We start from the raw sequence: 16,194 nt of genomic DNA, 5'->3' as shown, positions 1-16,194 counted from the left end.
TTAGGCTGCAGTGGCTTCAGTTACAGCCAGCCCTCCGTATCCATGGGTTTTACATCTGTGGATTTCACATCCATGTGCTCAGCCAGCCTCAGATGGAAAACAGTTGGAGGGGGAAAAAAAAAAACCTGTTGTCTTTATTGAACATATACAGACTTTTCCCCCTTGTCATTATTCCCTAAACAATACAGTATAACAACTATTTACATACCCATTTACATTGTAGCAGGTATTATAAATAACTAGAGATCAACTAAAGTATATAGGAAGATGTATGTAGGTTGCATGCAAACACTACACCATTTTATATCAGCGACTTGAGCATCTGTGGATTTTGGTGTCCTCAGGATGTCCTGGAACCAGTTCCCCGCAGACACCGAGAGGCACCCACGTATCATCAGATTAATCTCCAGCTCAGAACTTAATAACTGTGGAACTTTGGTTTCTTATCCTGTCTGAGCCTTGGCTTATTCCTCTATCAAAGGAAAGAAATGGCTACCTCTAGGGTTGTTAGTAGCACTGAGTTAAATACAACAGGTCAATGGCAAAGGTAGATAAATAACATATAATAATATATTGAAAAATTTCCCGTTGAATGTAAGTTGCCTTGGTCATCACAATCCATGTAAAGGAGCACAATTGCTGCTTGTTACCACGTGGTCACCATCGAGGCCCAGGCAAGTCATAAAACTTACCCTATTGTTTACATGACAGCTCCATCTCTGTCACAGGAAACTTCAAACCTTACATCTTCAAAACCAGAATACAACTCACCCTGCCAACCTGCTACACATGCTGTATTTCCTGCGCTTGTTACCACCATTTCTTGTTGCGTCAGTGAGAAACTTGATCATCAGTATGTCCCCCTTTTTTCTCTCACATCCAGTAAATCATCTCGTTTTGCTAGTCATACCTCATAAGTAGGGGTCCCGCTTGCCTTGGCCCTACAGTGGGCACTGTCATTGCTTGCCTCTGCTGTTATGGAGGCTCCTTACTGGTCTCTTGGCTTTGTGTTCTCTCCAGCTTTTCTCCCCACCTGCCTTTCAGCGTGCCCTTCCATGGTGCTGCTAGAGTGTCTTTGCAGTATGCTCACCCGATCAGTGTATTCCCCTGCTCACAGTTTCCACAGGTCCCCATCATCTACAGCAGTGGTCTCCACAGTGGAGAGTGTACATCCCTGCATAGCCAGCACCATCCAGGAAGGTGCAGGAAGGAATTATTAGAGCATCTTTGTATTTTTTTATTTTGAAACAATAGTACAATAAACAACTCTGTATCCTCCACATAGATTGAGCAATTAACATTTTGCCACATTGCATATACTTTCTTTACACAGACACTGCATGCTACACATATTAGGATACTTCACTCCTAAATACTTAAGCATTCATCTTCTGAGAGATGAATTAGGACGTACTCCATTGTAACAATAATACTATTATAACGTGTAAGAATAGCACTAATTTTATATTATTAAATATAATACAGAGACAGGGTCTTGCTCTATCGCCCAGGCAGGAGTGCAGTGGCGTGATCTCGGCTCACTGCAACCTCTGCTTTCTGGCTCAAGTGATCCTCCCACCTCAACCCCCCAGGTAGCTGGGACTACAGTTGGCACCACCATGCCTGGCCAATTTTTGTCTTTTTGGTAGAGAAAGTAGGGTTTTACCATGTGGCCCATGCTGGTCTTAAACTCATGGGCTTGAGTGATCTGCCCACCTTGGCTTCCCAAAATGCTAAGATTTTAGGCCTGAGCCACTACACCTGGCCTAATATCTATTATTTATTCCATATTCCAATTTCCTCAATAATTCTAAAATTTTCTTTTTAAATTTTCCTGATCCGGGATATGATCCAACACGGTAGCCTGCCTCCTGGGTGGGGGCTTCCTGTGTCCCCAGCAGGCTTAGTTCTCTTTCCCCTCTGCTCCTGCTGGCCATGCTCATCTTAGTTGTATGGGCAGTGCTCTTGTCACTGTCTTCTCATTAGAATGTGAACTCTTAGAGAGTGCAGTGCGTTTTTATCTTTGCATCCTTGGCATCTGATTCAGTGCTAAGGTAAATATTTATTGAATAATGAACAAACAAATGAGTGATACCTTGTTGTATTCTTCTTCTCTTTCCTTTGTCCCACTTTTTTCCATTTATAATCACAATTTTACTGTGTCCAACACACATACCATCCCCAGCACCTGTTGCATCAGTTAGAAACTGGAGGTCTTGCAGAGCATTTTAATATTGTCAAATTCTAGGGATGTACCAGCGACAGGATCTCCTTTGTTTGGAAGCACTCAGTTTTTGCCCACAGCTTGGCCATTTGGTAAGCAAGGACAGCCTCCCCCATGGGAGGTGTTTTTTGTTTTCTGCATGGAAAGGGGTATAACCTAGAGTCTTGCACTTGACCACATGGTACTGCGTGTGGCAAGAGAAACAATGAAGATCCTGTCTTTAGGGCAGAATGTACATGTTAGGGCATAGTAGAAGAAAGATTGGGGCCAGTTTGAGGAGCTTGAAGGAACCTAAATGTCAGGCTAAACAATGTACACTTTTTTTCCTAGAGTAATTTGGCAGCCACTGAAGGTTGAGAAGAGGATGATCCATCCCTCTTAGATGTTCAGCTGCCAGAGCCATAGTGCATATCTTGGCTCAACACATCTGAAGGACAAAGGCCCTGGAACAGGGTGATTTTGTTGGTCTTACCTGTGGGATATTTCTGGAATCCTTTCTGTGTCACTCGATGGGGACCCACACCACTGTCAGTCCTTGCCTAGGCTGCTGTAACACAGCCTCCATGCTCCTGTTACTTCAGCTCCTGCTCACCAGTATGTCTCTGTCTGGCAGTCCAGAGAGAACTGTTCAAAGCATAACTTCTTCTCCCATACCCACTCCCCTCACCAAAATGATCTCCATTGTGTTTCCCATGTAGAGTGATGCCCTGAGGTGTCCCTCACTGAAGCTGACAAACTCTCCAGTGGTTTCCCTAATTCATTCTACACCATTCACACTGGCTTCTTTCTAAAGTTTCTCAAAGTTGCAAGCCTGTTTCTGCCTTAGGATTTTTGTACTTCCTGTGTCCTTTGCCTCAGACTTCTCTTACTTTCATGCCTGCCTTTCTTCAGACCTCTCCTGAATGTCACCTTCTCAGAAAAGATCTCCCCTGAACAGCCTTGGCATTATCCATCTCCCTTCTCTGCTTTGTTTTTCTTCATAGCCTGTTGAATGTGTGGATTCATAACCTGACGGAATGTGTGGATTCCTCATTTATTTGCCTTATTGCCCATATTTTCAGCCAGTGCACGAGTTTCCTAATTTGGCTTGTGTTTTTTTCTTACTGTGTTTCCAGTACCAAGACCATGCTTAGCACACAGAAGGGACTCAGTAAATATTTGTTGTGTGAATGGTTGAGGTGGCAACGTTCAATCTCTTAGTTCCACTACTTCTTTGGGCCTCATACTGAACCTCCTCCATATAGAGGGGATATTCTCGCCGTCCTCATAAGGACCTCTTACAATGTAAAGAGTCAGTATGTGCCTAGCACCATGTGTTATGTGCGTGTGACAGCAGCTGTCTCATCATGCTGAGGCGTTATTGGCTACCATCTAGTTTCTAGGATAACGTCTTGTGGAATGAGTGACCACAGTGTCACCTGGAGACTAGTGTGTCTGAAGGTGACTCAAGGGGCTCAGTTCTTCCCGAAGTGAAAGCTTTCCACTCATTCCCCTCTTAGTGGAAGTGGAGTGCAGTTGCAAGTTTTCATTTTGGAAGGAAGACAGCTCCAGTTTGTCCTTTGTGTCACCATTATCTGTAAGAAGGAAACCGTGTGACAGGTCACTACCGTGGTGACTCAGTCAGAGGAGACGCAACAAAAGCATTCCATTTGGATTTCAGTGGGCTTTTTGGGAATGTAGCAGTCTGGTACCTTAGTTCAGGAACTATCATAGTGAGAAAAGAAAGAAAAACAAAATCTCTTTTACCTCCTGTTGTGTTTTTATGCAATTAAGTTATTGAGATACATTACCTAGCATCGTTTGGAACATCTTAGAAGCTGAGTAACTGTTTACAAACCCGAACCAGGAGGATAACAGCATGTCACCAAAGAGATTGTGTTCAGTGAACCTTAATGAAGGATATTAAGTACAAAAAAAAAGAAAAAAACCCGAATTTAGGCCAGGTGTGGCGGCTTATGCCTGTAATCCCAGCACTTCGGGAGGCCGAGGTGGGCAGATCACTTGATGTCCGGAGTTCAAGTCTAGCCTGGCCAATATGGTGAAACCTCGTCTCTACTAAAAACACAAAAATTAGCCGGGCGTGGTGGCAGGCGCCAGTAATCCCAGCTACTCGAGAGGCTGAGGCAGGAGAATTGCTTGAACCCAGGAGACGGAGGTTGCGGTGAGCCAAGATCGTGCCACTGCACTCCAGCCTGGGCGACAGAGGGAGACTCCGTCTCAAAACAAAACAAAACAAAACAAAATCCCTGAATTGAAATGTGAGGTGTTGGGTCTTTGAAAGTATTTCTTCTAGTGTGATTGAAGTAAGCAGCTCCTGAGAAATGTTTTTAAAAACAACATCTCGGAGTGGGTGGCAGATTACAGATCATTTCCTTTGACTTGAGTGCCCTCAGATAACAGCCAACTCAGCTACCTGTTCTCGTGGAGAAAAAGAAACCACATCATCCTGTGGCTCAGGGGGACCACAATACGTTTAATAGGGCCTCGCCCTCTTCGAATTAGACCTGTGATTTGAGTTGTTTGTGGGGGTGGAACTTGCTCTTGGGTCTCCCCTTCCCTGTGCTGCGGCTCTCTGGTCCCTCACTGACCAGTTGGGAGCCTCCTGCCCCAGATGATGGTTCAGCTGGTCACAGCAGAGGGAAGCCCCTGAATCTGGCCAGGCACCCAGATGCTGTCCTGATTCTTGTGTGTTTGGGTTTTTAGTTTCTTTGGTGCGGAAGGGGTGGGCCCTTCCGATTCTTCTTTTCCTGAATACCGAGCCTCATACAGTGTAAGTCATTTGCCAGTCTTATACCTTGTAGATATTGAAACTTAGATTTGAATCCAATTCTTCAAACCTCAAATTCCATTTTCCTTCTTGCTGATTCTCCTTGATTAAATGACATATGAGGCATTCGTCTAATCATGTCTAGTGTTGTTCATCTGCCCATTGGGTCAGCATTTTTGTATTTATCCTGGACCTCTGTTCTCAGCCCCAGGTGAATCAGTGTATGTACATTTTGCCTGTTGGTCTTTGTGCTGCGCTCTTTCTTATTTTTTGCTGAGTTCTGGTGTTTCTTTTCCTGAGCTCATACCTGGCCTTTGGTGAGGCCCTGCAGTGGATCAGAATCCTTATAAACAAGGAAACAGACATATGGAAGGTAGCGAGCAGGGAATATCTGTACCTGGCTGGCTCAGTTGATTAACATGCTGGAGGAACAGGTCTTGAGGGTTAAGATACTGGTCAGAATTATCTGGAACCCTGCTAGGGAGCTGTGTGGGCACCCTAGGTCCTGAGGCTTTGCCTGTTCACTGCTTTACTGCAAGTTGCAAGGCTGGCCCTCCTTCCTGTTATGGGGCTTGCTGAAGAATCAGAGCCTCCTCAAGCACCCTGGTTCCATAGCTCATACGTACCCCAAGAGAGGTTTAGTTCATTTCAGCACTGCCCAGCTTCAAGGAAACAAAGGGGCTCTCCTAGGTAGGTGTTTGTGTTAGTCTGTTCTCACACTGCTATAAAAATACTAGAAACTCCGTAGTTTATTTAAAAAACAGGTTTAATTGACTCACGGTTCCACAGGCTATACAGGTAGCATGGCTGGGGAGGCCTTAGGAAACTGTAAAATATGGTAGAAGGGGAAGCAGGCATCTTACATGGCTGGAGCAGGAGGAGGAGAGAAGGGGGACGTGCTACACACTTTTAAACAACCAGATCTCATGAGAACTCACTCAATATCACAAGAACAGCAAGGTGGAAATCTGCCCCCATGATCCAGTCACCTCCCACCAGGCCCCTCTTCCAACACGAGGGATTACAATTCGACATGAGATATCGTCAGGGACACAAACCCAAATCGTATCAGTGTTTAATGTTCTACATTGAACAGACTTTTCTGCTTGGTTTTTAAATACCATTTCAAAATTACTTATACAATAAATAAAAGTCCTGGTTTTATTTCATCTTTACCAGAAATCTGATCTTGTAGGTCAGTCTGAGGTTTGGTGATGAATATGCTGACTTTAAGGACTATTTTTCTGGGCCTCATGAAATTATTTTTCTTTGTCACTTGCCCCTTGATTAACTCTGCTTGATACAGGCATGATCTGGACTTGTCTGAGAAGATCTGGCCCCAGAATCCCTGGGAAGCTGGCCCTATACCTGCCTTTGAGATTCCCTGGGGTCACCCTGGAATTGTGAATGACTGCTCACGTACGTGACAAGTTCATGAGTGACCTCAGAGGTTGCCTTTATGGCCCAGGCCATCTCAAGAGACCTCTGTCTGGGCCCTTCCTTGTCTACAACAAAACCAAAATAGTTTAGTCCCTGCCTTTAATCTGTGTTTGTTAATCAGCAGTCATCTACCCCTTGAGATCTGTGTGTGCTCAGCCCAGGCAGTGGGAACTGTAGGGGACGATGTGGGTGTGAGGTGTGGGTGCCAGGGACCCTGATGTCTTGTGGCGTCCAAGGAACTGTGTGTCACTGGGAGTGATTGGCCCCCACAGCAGTGTTCTTTCTACCTTCATGTTCCTTGTAATAATGCATCAGCAAGCTTGATCCGGGCCGTGAAGGGATGGACTGACACCATGAAGAGCTGCCACAAAGCAGCAGACAGGGAGAGAGCAAGGCCGGCTTGTTCTAGGGCTGACCTGGACCTGAAGGAACTGGAGATAAGAAGAGAAAGGGCAAGGCAGTGCCCTTGGCATCCTGTGGGCAGCCCAGTTTGCTGTTTTGTGGAGAATTTTCCAGAGGTGGAGAACAAGCAGTTTTAGTTCTGTCAAGTTGAATTTACAGTGTCCCAGGCCTGAGTGATCATTCCACCACTCTTTAGGAAAGGAGACTGACCCTGGCAAACACTGTGCTCACACGTGGAAACCACTTATCCTAATCACTAACTGTCCTGCTGTTTGCTCATGCCAGCAAAAACCCGGGCGGCTGACTTGTTGGTGAATCCCCTGGATCCACGGAATGCAGATAAAATTAGAGTAAAAATTGCTGACCTGGGAAATGCTTGTTGGGTGGTAAGTAGAGTTTTCTTTCTAAAACACTTTGGTCTTGATTCTGTGTGCGAAGACACTTTTTGAATGTCTGTGTTGCTCTGTGGTAATGCAGCCTGTTCCCTTCCAGCATAAACACTTCACGGAAGACATCCAGACGCGTCAGTACCGCTCCATAGAGGTTTTAATAGGAGCAGGGTACAGCACCCCTGCGGACATCTGGAGCACGGCATGTATGGTAAGGACGGCTCTGCCCTTTGCTGCCTTGGGAATTGGCTCGTTCCTCTCATACTCTGGATGGGGCTGAGTCTCTCTGAGGCATGTGACCTCAGTTTTTCTGACTGTAAGGGTCATCTGCCGTGGGCTGGGTGAGGGGAAGTTTACTGCCGCGGGCATCTTAAGAAGTGGAAGGATCCTCCTCAGGCGGGCCCTGGGTGTTTGGTGTGATTGTGGGCTTGTGAGAGAAAGATGGTCTCTTCTTAAGGCCCTGCACAGCCCGCAGCCCCATGAATCAGACTCAGTTGTGGTGACACAGTGACTTCACTTGTAGTCCCTGAAAATTTGCAGGGTATAGGGAACTTTTCCCTTCACTCATGCTGTGGAGAAAGATGAGGTGGCATCTCCCAGGGGAAGACTGCCTGAGGCAGGCAGGTGGGAGCCCCTCCATGTAGCCTCTGCCTGGTCAACCAGACATGCAGCGTTCCTCACCTCTTCCAGACTGGAAGGGATTTCCCCAGATGCCAATGCATAATCTCTCTTCCCTTAGAAAGCAAGAGCTAGCAGATATTCTGGCTTATTCTAGGATGTCTAGCCCCTTCTGAGACAGTGGCAGCAGCGCCCACTCCCGCGGACAGAGTCTGTTCCCAGAGTGGTTGAGATGGCGGCCTCCACAGGGCGGCAGAAGCCTCTTCTTTCACCTGTCAGGCCTGTTTTTGCTGCTGGTTTTGTGCTGCACAGTTGCATCGTCTCTAAACTCCCCTGGCCCTGCCCGGCATCGTTTGTTCATGGTCCCTGAACCTGTGAGTTGGTGAACACAAGGGGCTCCACGTCTGCGAGCCAGTTCCTGGTTCTCTTCCTCTGCCCTGTTTCCTGGCCCATTCAGCAGCTTTTTCTCGGTGGGCTTTACTTAGGCATGCTGTGTTGGGAAAGGTGGGTTGTTTGCTGTTGGGTTTCATGTTTTTTCTATTCCATACTGTTTTTTATCCACATTCTTCCAATATTTAAAAGAAAGGGTTGTGTGGAAGGCTTAACATTTTTCTTCTCACTAAAAAAAAGGAATGCAGAATAAATACGTTAATTTTCTGTTATTCAGAGGTTAATTTAACAATTCTTTTGAATTTGCTGTGTTTTATCTCCTCTAATGCTCAGGTAAAAGCATTGTTTTGAGCAGTTAGTGCCAGCTGATAGGAGAAAAAGAGGGTGCTTTGTGTCTTTCAGCTTTGACTCAGCATGATCTGAGTCAACACATGGCCAGATAGGTCCTGAAACACCAGGCCTTTCTATTCCCTCGTTGCTCTTATAGATAATACCAGATAATTATGTTTAAATTATTAAAGGTGTTAAACTTCTTCCGTATCAAAACCCAAGTCCCTGCCTTAGCTAGGTATAGAAGAGAACAGTTAAAAGAACCGGTGGCCAATGATGGTCACTTTGAACTTAGAGAGTGCTGTGTGGAGAGGCATTTGGCCCTCTCTGTGTGACCCCAGCAGGCAGACTGAGATGTGGGAGTCAGTGGAACGGGAGCCGCAGAGACAGTGAGTGGGGGTCAGGGAGCAGGGGCCATTTCAGGATGTGGGGAAGGTTAAGTCACAATGGCCACCAGCAGCAGGGCTGCCCTGAATTAGGCACTAAGAACTCTTTCAACTCTGAAATGCTGTGCTTCTAATTTGGGGTATTAAGTTTGGTGATATAACCAGAAAAATAGGACACAATCACAGATGTCGTGGGATAATGGAGCTGTCAGCACAATTTTATACCAGGTTATCTGTCCTGCCTTCCATTAGATGAACATTTGTCCCTCCATATAATTTCCTGTCCTGTTTACTTCTTGAAATGCTGTTGCTGTGAACAGTGGCATAAATATCAATAACAGGTTCCTAAGGAAAAGCGTTTCTGTCTCCTCACCTGCCCTCTTCCCAAGAATTAAGCATAAGCTCCCTTAGTGCTGTCAGGATGGCTTATGAGGTTTTCTTTTTCAGTTGGTTGTCATAAGGGAGTTTTTTTTTTTTTTTTTTTTTGAGAAAGGGGCAGGCCCTCATTCACTGCCTGCCCCGCCCCCGAAAAGTCCCTGCTTTAGAGGTTTCTTTTATTCTTCCTAGAGAACCTAGGAGCAATGAGGCAGTGTTTCTTACCTCATCTGTTCTGTTGTAGTGTAAAAATATTGCATTTATTAAATTTGACCTCATAATACGAAGCTGTCGTAAGGTCACAGATGGTTCTTGGTGGTAAAGCCTATAGACTTTGAAGGTTTTGTTTGTTTGTTTGGAGACAAGGTCTTGCTCTGTTGCCCAAGCTGAAGTGCAGTGGCATGACTTTGGTTCATGGTAGACTCCACTTCCCAAGCTCAAGTGATCCTCCCACCTCAGCCTCCAGTGTAGCTGGGACTACAGGCACATGCTACCACGCCTTGCTACCACGCCTGGCTAAGTTTTGTATTTTCTGTAGAGATGGAGTTTTGTCATGTTGTCTAGGCTGGTCTCGATCTCCTGAGCTCAAGTGATCCACCCGCCCTGGTCTCCCAAAATGCTGGGATTACAGGCATGTGCCACTGTGCCCAGCTGTCTTTGAGTTTTATAAATGGCATCAAATCTCACAGAGACTCTGGGAATGAGAGCTGAGGGGTGCTAGCGAGGTTCCATTGGCTATTGTCGGGGAGCATAGCTTTAGGCTCTGCAGCTGGAGCAGCACAACAGAATGAAGGATCACAGCAAGGATATGTTGGTTTTAGATCTGTTTTACTTTTCTTGAGTTTTGCTTTTTCTTGAGCTTTACACCTTCCAGGTGTAATTACATATAATCTGAGACTTCTTTGTAGCTGAAGCATTGATTTCTCTGCATTTATGTGTTAGAGTCCCAGATAGGACTTTTTATGAACTCCATGGTGAGTCCTGGTTAGTGCCATAGAAACAAGAAAAGCCATTCCAAGAAACTTCACCAGACTTCTTTGGCACTGGTCACATCACAGAACAAATAGCTGATCTTACTTGTTCAGAATCAGGGTACTTCAGCATAGGAGAATGTTTTAGGAGAGAGGCACTTTGTCTCCCAAGAATCCAGAAACAAGTAGGTCCAGGGAAAAGCCCTTTGAGGGAATTGGGCCAAGTGGAGAAGAATCCGAAGTTCCCAGGTGTTAAAAATAATAAAAGTTATACTCGGGCCCAGCAGGGTGGTGCATACCTGTAATCCCAGCACTTTGGGAGGCTAAGGCAGGTAGATCACTTGAGGCAAGGAGTTTGAGACCAGCCTGGCCAACATGGCAAAACCCCATCTCTACTGAAAATACACAGATTAGCTGGGCGTGGTGGCACGTGCCTATAGTCCCAGCTACTCAGGTGGCTGAGGCAGGAGAATCGCTTGAACCCGGGAGGCTAAGGTTGTAGTGAGCCAAGATTGCACTGCTGCACTCCAGCCTGGGCAATAGAAGGTTATGCTGGGAGTACCTGAGTTGAAGGCAGAGGTTTTTCATTGTAGTGTGCATTTGCCCTGCTGTACATGTTGTATTGTTAAGAGAATCTAGTCACTCTCCAAAGAACCAAAAACAGGTAGCATTACAGCCAGCATCTTCCTTCTTCCTTTAAAAAAAAAAAAAATTATTTCACCAGGCGCGGTGGCTCACGCCTGTAATCCCAGCACGTTGGGAGGCTGAGGCAGGCAGATCACAAGGTCAGGAGATTGAGACCATCCTGGCTAACACGGTGAAACCCCATCTCTACTAAAAATACAAAAAATTAGCCAAGCGTGGTGGGGGGCACCTGTAGTCCCAGCTACTCGGGAGGCTGAGGCAGGAGAACAGCGTGAACCTGGGAGGCGGAGCTTGTAGTGAGCTGAGATTGATTATGCAACTGCACTCCAGCCTGGGCGACAGAGCAAGACTCTGTCTCAAAAAAAAAAAAAAAGAAAAAAATTATTTCATTGATTGGCTTCTATACATGTTTTCTTGGAAATATAAGGGTACTAATAAAAATGATCATTTTTTCAAAGAATACATAGCTGACATATTTTGGCGGTAAGAAATATGTACAAAGCTGGGCACAGTGTAGTGCACCTGTAGTCCTAGCTTCTCTAGAGGCTGAGAGAGGATCATTGGAGCCCAAGAGGTTGAGTCCAGCCTGGATAACATAGTGAGGTCCCATCTCAAAAAATATGAAAGGAAAAGAAATGGATGTGACCTGATCGAAGTCATTTTGAAAATTAATTAAAAGAGTTAGCATAGGGCTCAAGGCAGGGGTTGAAAAGCAGCTTGGAACTTGATCCAAGCTTTTCAAGTCCTCGTCCCATTAGAGTTTTCAGATTTTTCTCTTAGCTTGTAAGATACTGAGTTGATTGTCTCCCAGGCTGGAAGGACTCTCCTGGCCATTAAGTGTGTAATCTAGTTGTTCCACTTGGATTTGGGGCCAATAATGAGGTTTTCCTGCCCTCATCTGGGGTTGGCCCAGCTGTCTTTTTTGTTTATTGAGTGGAAAGGAGAGGCCCTACGTAAGGGCCTTTCTGCATTTTCTGCTGGTGCCTTCGGGCATCCACAGTGCTGGGACCACCAGCTCACCATGCTGAGATGTGACGTGTTTGTGTCCTGCTAAGACCTATGCCAGGTTCAGGGCAGGATCCTGAGTTCATAAACTAATGCTTACCACATGGGCAGCTGGCAGTCATCTTGTCACCATGCTTCCTTCCTTCAACTGATTCACGTGCAGTCTTTTTTTTTAAAAAAGGTGAAAAGATGTGGTCCTGGGCTGACTGTCCCACTCTTGGTTTGTTAAAGACAGTGCTAGGAGAGGTGGCCCCTCACCCAGGCAGGTGAGTCTTCCCTTAAGGGTGCCTTCCCAGCACTGTGTGGTCATTGAAAGAAAAAGAAGGTAGGTTGATGCAGTGCAGTTGCCCCAGCATTGCCTCCTGGGGGCGGGAGTGTGGAGGGCAGTCACAGATCCACAGGCATCAGTGATTGGGCTTCTGAGCACCTTTTGGGATAGCAAGATCCATTCAGAATAGAAGCAGCTATGAGAAAAACCAGAAATGGGATTTAGCTTATTCTTTTTTTCACTTTTAAAACATACTCTTTGATCAGCAGAGCAGTAGCAGTTGCCATTTTTGTATATTGTTACCAGCTTAAACTCATGTTCTTGAGGGTTTTTTTGTGAGCAAGGGAAATGGGAACAAATGGCCTTCCCTACATGCTGGCATGCTGAGGGACAGCCAGTGGCCACCCAGGAAGCCAGTGCTCCGTGACATCTACAAAAGGGTCTGCAAGGCCATCTGTGTCCTCTGGCCCTGGGGACAAAGAGGGTCTGTTTTGTTTCCAGGTTTTCCTTTGGTTGAATCAGAAGTGAATGAAATGATGATGAAAATAGATGATGAGATGCTGAAAATAGTCCTCGGTTACTAAAACATGAAGGTCTTTGCCTAAAGGACGCAGCAGTGTCTGCTATACAGAGGCCAAGGCTATTGTGGTGGTTGAGGCAGGTGCTGGAGTCAGATGGGCTTGGTTGAGTCCTGGGTTGAACTCTCGTTCTACCGTTTATAGAGTGCATACTGTGCTTTGCCAGGCCTGCACACAGGTGTGGCTGAATCACTGACGTTTTGGTTTTGCTTCCTGCAAAATGAATAGAATACATAGCTCTTATATCTTTCCTTAGAAGAAATGTAAAAATACTTCTGAAACTTCTTTGAATGTGGAAGAAAGAAAAAAATTAGTATTGAGCACTTTTGGGAGGCTATTTTATTTGATTCAGATCTTCATAAAGTGGCGGTCTCCTTCTGTAAGGAGAAGAAGCTGTTGACTTGGGGGCCAGTCTCTGAAGTGCTTAGCATGTCGTCTGTTGTATCCTAGGCATTTGAGCTGGCAACGGGAGATTATTTGTTTGAACCACATTCTGGGGAAGACTATTCCAGAGACGAAGGTGAGTATTAGTGCCTGCTGAATACCTCGTTCTAGGTCTCCTGCCATCTCTGAACTTCTGTAGAGTACTGTATTTTTGTACTGAAATAGAGCCATGTTTTTGGTTTTCAAACACCAAATTCAGATGCTTTTCCTTTGAGTTTGACGCCCCCTCAGTCTCAGTGAATGGGCAGAGCCTGCCTGGTACAGGCAGCACTCCAGTGAGCCCTCAGGGCCCTACACCAGCAGCTCTTCCTGGCCTTGCACAGGGCAGGAACCCAGCTGGCTGAGAGAGGACAGATGATACAGACCTGAAACCTGTCTGTGGTCCTTTCGACCATTGATGTGCGTGCTGCCCATTTCTCTGTCCTGTTTGGGAGCTGAGTTGAAAACCCAGGAATTCTGGCTTGAATTCCATCTGTAAACCTGACCATCTCCATGCTTATTTGCTTGCAATGCTGGGGTGGTCTGGGGTGAGCTGGCCTCAGTCACTGTTACTGCTCCTCGTGGTGCCTGAGGCCTGTCATTCCTACAAGCCTCTGCATGGATGTGCTGCAGACACTGTTGATTTGAATCTATTTCTGATTTTTTACTAATTTCAATTTTTCCCTCTTCTTTTATCCCATCCTTCCCTTTGCCCCTCCCATTCCCATATCCTTTTTTCTCTCCTCCATAGACCACATAGCCCACATCATAGAGCTGCTAGGCAGTATTCCAAGGCACTTTGCTCTATCTGGAAAATATTCTCGGGAGTTCTTCAATCGCAGAGGTAGTACCTCTTCTTTTTGAAAAGCGCCACGATGCAGACAGAAACTGAAGAGCAGCTGCTGATTTTAGCATTAATGGTGACAAAGGCATTTCTCCTAAATTCAAAACGCAACCCAGCAGAATTCCTGTGCTGATAGAAAAGTTGTCAGGGAAGACCACATTTAGCCCTGTGCTGCGGTCACCCTGTTCACCAGCCCCTCTCCTGTGCCCTCCAGCTCTCGATCCTGAATCCAGCAACGTGAGGAAGGCCTGTACTTTTGGTCATTCAAGTTGCGCTCTGTTTCTGTCTGCGCGGGCGGTAGTAGTGTCTGCATGCAGTGTACTGATTAAACTGTCGTGTGTTTCTGTTTTGCTGGCAATGTTTCCCAATGCAGATCACATAGCATTGATCATTGAACTGCTGGGGAAAGTCCCTCGAAAATACGCTATGTTGGGGAAATATTCCAAGGAGTTTTTCACCAGAAAAGGTAATGGTATTTATGCAACACTAATTTTCAGCATAGTCTTCTCCCAAAAGGAGAAATTGTGCGTTCGTGATTGGGCAGTGGAGAAAGATCTGGAGTTTCACAGCTGGGGAGTTCTTCCGAAGAAAGCTCTCAAGAAATAAACCTGACCCATCTGATACCTGGAGTAAGAATTTTGTAAGAGAACAGCATTCCTAATAGCAGTTTTCTCCTCTGCTTCTCTCTTTTCTTACTCCAAGTTACCAATCTGTGTATTCATATATTTATAAAAAGGAATTTAGATGAGTGTTAAAAGCCGGCTAGACTTATCTTTTCATTTCTCATGTCATGGACTGTCTGTAGTGGAACAGAGGTGGCCTAGAGACTGGACTTAATGAATGTCCAGGGACATGGCTTTTGGTCTGCCTGGGTTATTTCTGTAGTGGATGTAGACCTATGAAATGTTGCATTCCTCACATTCTTAAAAATCACATCCTGTGTTCCCAAAGCAATTCTCCTGCTGCAGCCTCCCAAGTAGCGGGGATTACAGGCGTGCCACCATGTCTGGCTAATTATTTTGTATTTTTAGTAGAGATGGGGTTTCACTGTATTGGCCAGGCTGGTCTCAAACTCCTGACCTCAAGTGATCCACCTGCCTTAGCCTTCCAAAGTGCTGGGATTACAGGCATGAGCCACTGCGCCCAGCCTGCTGTACTTTTTTGTGATGAGTGTAGTTGGTCCTTTTACTTCATATTTTTCAGGTTAGATTTTTGTTTTTGGATGTGACAGCCCTTAATAAAGAACTTTTAAAGTTGATGTGAGTAGGACATGGACTTTTAGAAATTTCTGAAAGTCCCAGATGCTCTGTCTCCCTCACTTAGCTAAATTTGGAGAACTACATTGATTTTTTTTTAAAATTTTTTTTTTTGAGATGGAGTTTCGCTCTTGTTGTCCAGGCTGGAGTGCAGTGGTGTGATCTCAGCTCACTGCAACCTCCACCCACCCTGGGTTCAAGCGATTCTCCTGCCTCAGCTTCCCAAGTAGCCAGGATTACAGGTGCCCACCACCATGTCCCCAGCTAAGTTTTTGTATTTTTGTTGGAGATAGGGTTTCACCATGTTGACCAGGCTGTTTTCAAACTCCTGACCTCAGCTCATTCACCCATCTTGGCATCCCAAAGCGCTGGGATTAGAGAGGTGTGAGCCACCATGCCTGGCCTCATACTGATTTTTTATTTTCCTATGAGATAAGGCATTTTTGTGGAGTAATAATCTTTATTACTCACTTTGGTGAGGTTTGGCTAACCAGTCCTTATATTTAACTTTAAATTACATTTTCCTGTTAAGTGTACAAGACTTGAGAACTGACTGTGCTAAAGATGGTGGTTTCCTGCTGCATTTACTCTGGGCAAATTGACTACCCCTCTCAGGCTTTATAGGATCACCTGGTGAAGGCAATTTGTGAAATATACAATTAGATGTGATTATTTTCCTCATTACCTTTAAGACTTAGCACAGGTATTGTCAGGAAAAACCATTTGTCAGACAATCAGTAATGATTTTTGGTTCTGAGAATCTGGTCTCTGAGTCTAGGCCACATTAGCCAGGTACAGGGTTCCCCTCCCCACATGGAGATGCGCAAGCACAGGCCCAAGTGGAGTCAAGGGCAGGAAAATGGCTTTGCTGTTAAGCTGTGTT

General features: G+C 45.6%; 1 protein-coding gene across 15 annotated transcripts in view; it reads left to right on the top strand.

The window, feature by feature from the left end:
- Positions 1–16,194, top strand: part of SRPK2 (SRSF protein kinase 2) — a 287,057-nt gene that overhangs the window by 261,624 nt on the left and 9,239 nt on the right. For 7 of the 15 annotated variants that reach the window (XM_038004326.2, XM_007982491.3, XM_073009227.1 and 4 more), the window contains 5 exons: positions 7,119–7,219; positions 7,326–7,433; positions 13,239–13,308; positions 13,963–14,055; positions 14,429–14,521. In XM_038004326.2, the coding sequence (XP_037860254.1) occupies positions 7,119–7,219; positions 7,326–7,433; positions 13,239–13,308; positions 13,963–14,055; positions 14,429–14,521 (465 nt within the window). The remainder of the gene's footprint in view (positions 1–7,118; positions 7,220–7,325; positions 7,434–13,238; positions 13,309–13,962; positions 14,056–14,428; positions 14,522–16,194) is intronic. The other 8 variants (XM_007982492.3, XM_007982496.3, XM_073009228.1 and 5 more) reach the window with 2 other exon arrangements.

This window comes from Chlorocebus sabaeus, chromosome 21, assembly GCF_047675955.1.
Source record: "Chlorocebus sabaeus isolate Y175 chromosome 21, mChlSab1.0.hap1, whole genome shotgun sequence".
Classification (NCBI taxonomy): domain Eukaryota; kingdom Metazoa; phylum Chordata; class Mammalia; order Primates; family Cercopithecidae; genus Chlorocebus; species Chlorocebus sabaeus.
The sequence above is the reverse complement of the archived record's forward strand: the minus strand, read 5'-3'. Positions and strand labels throughout refer to the sequence as shown.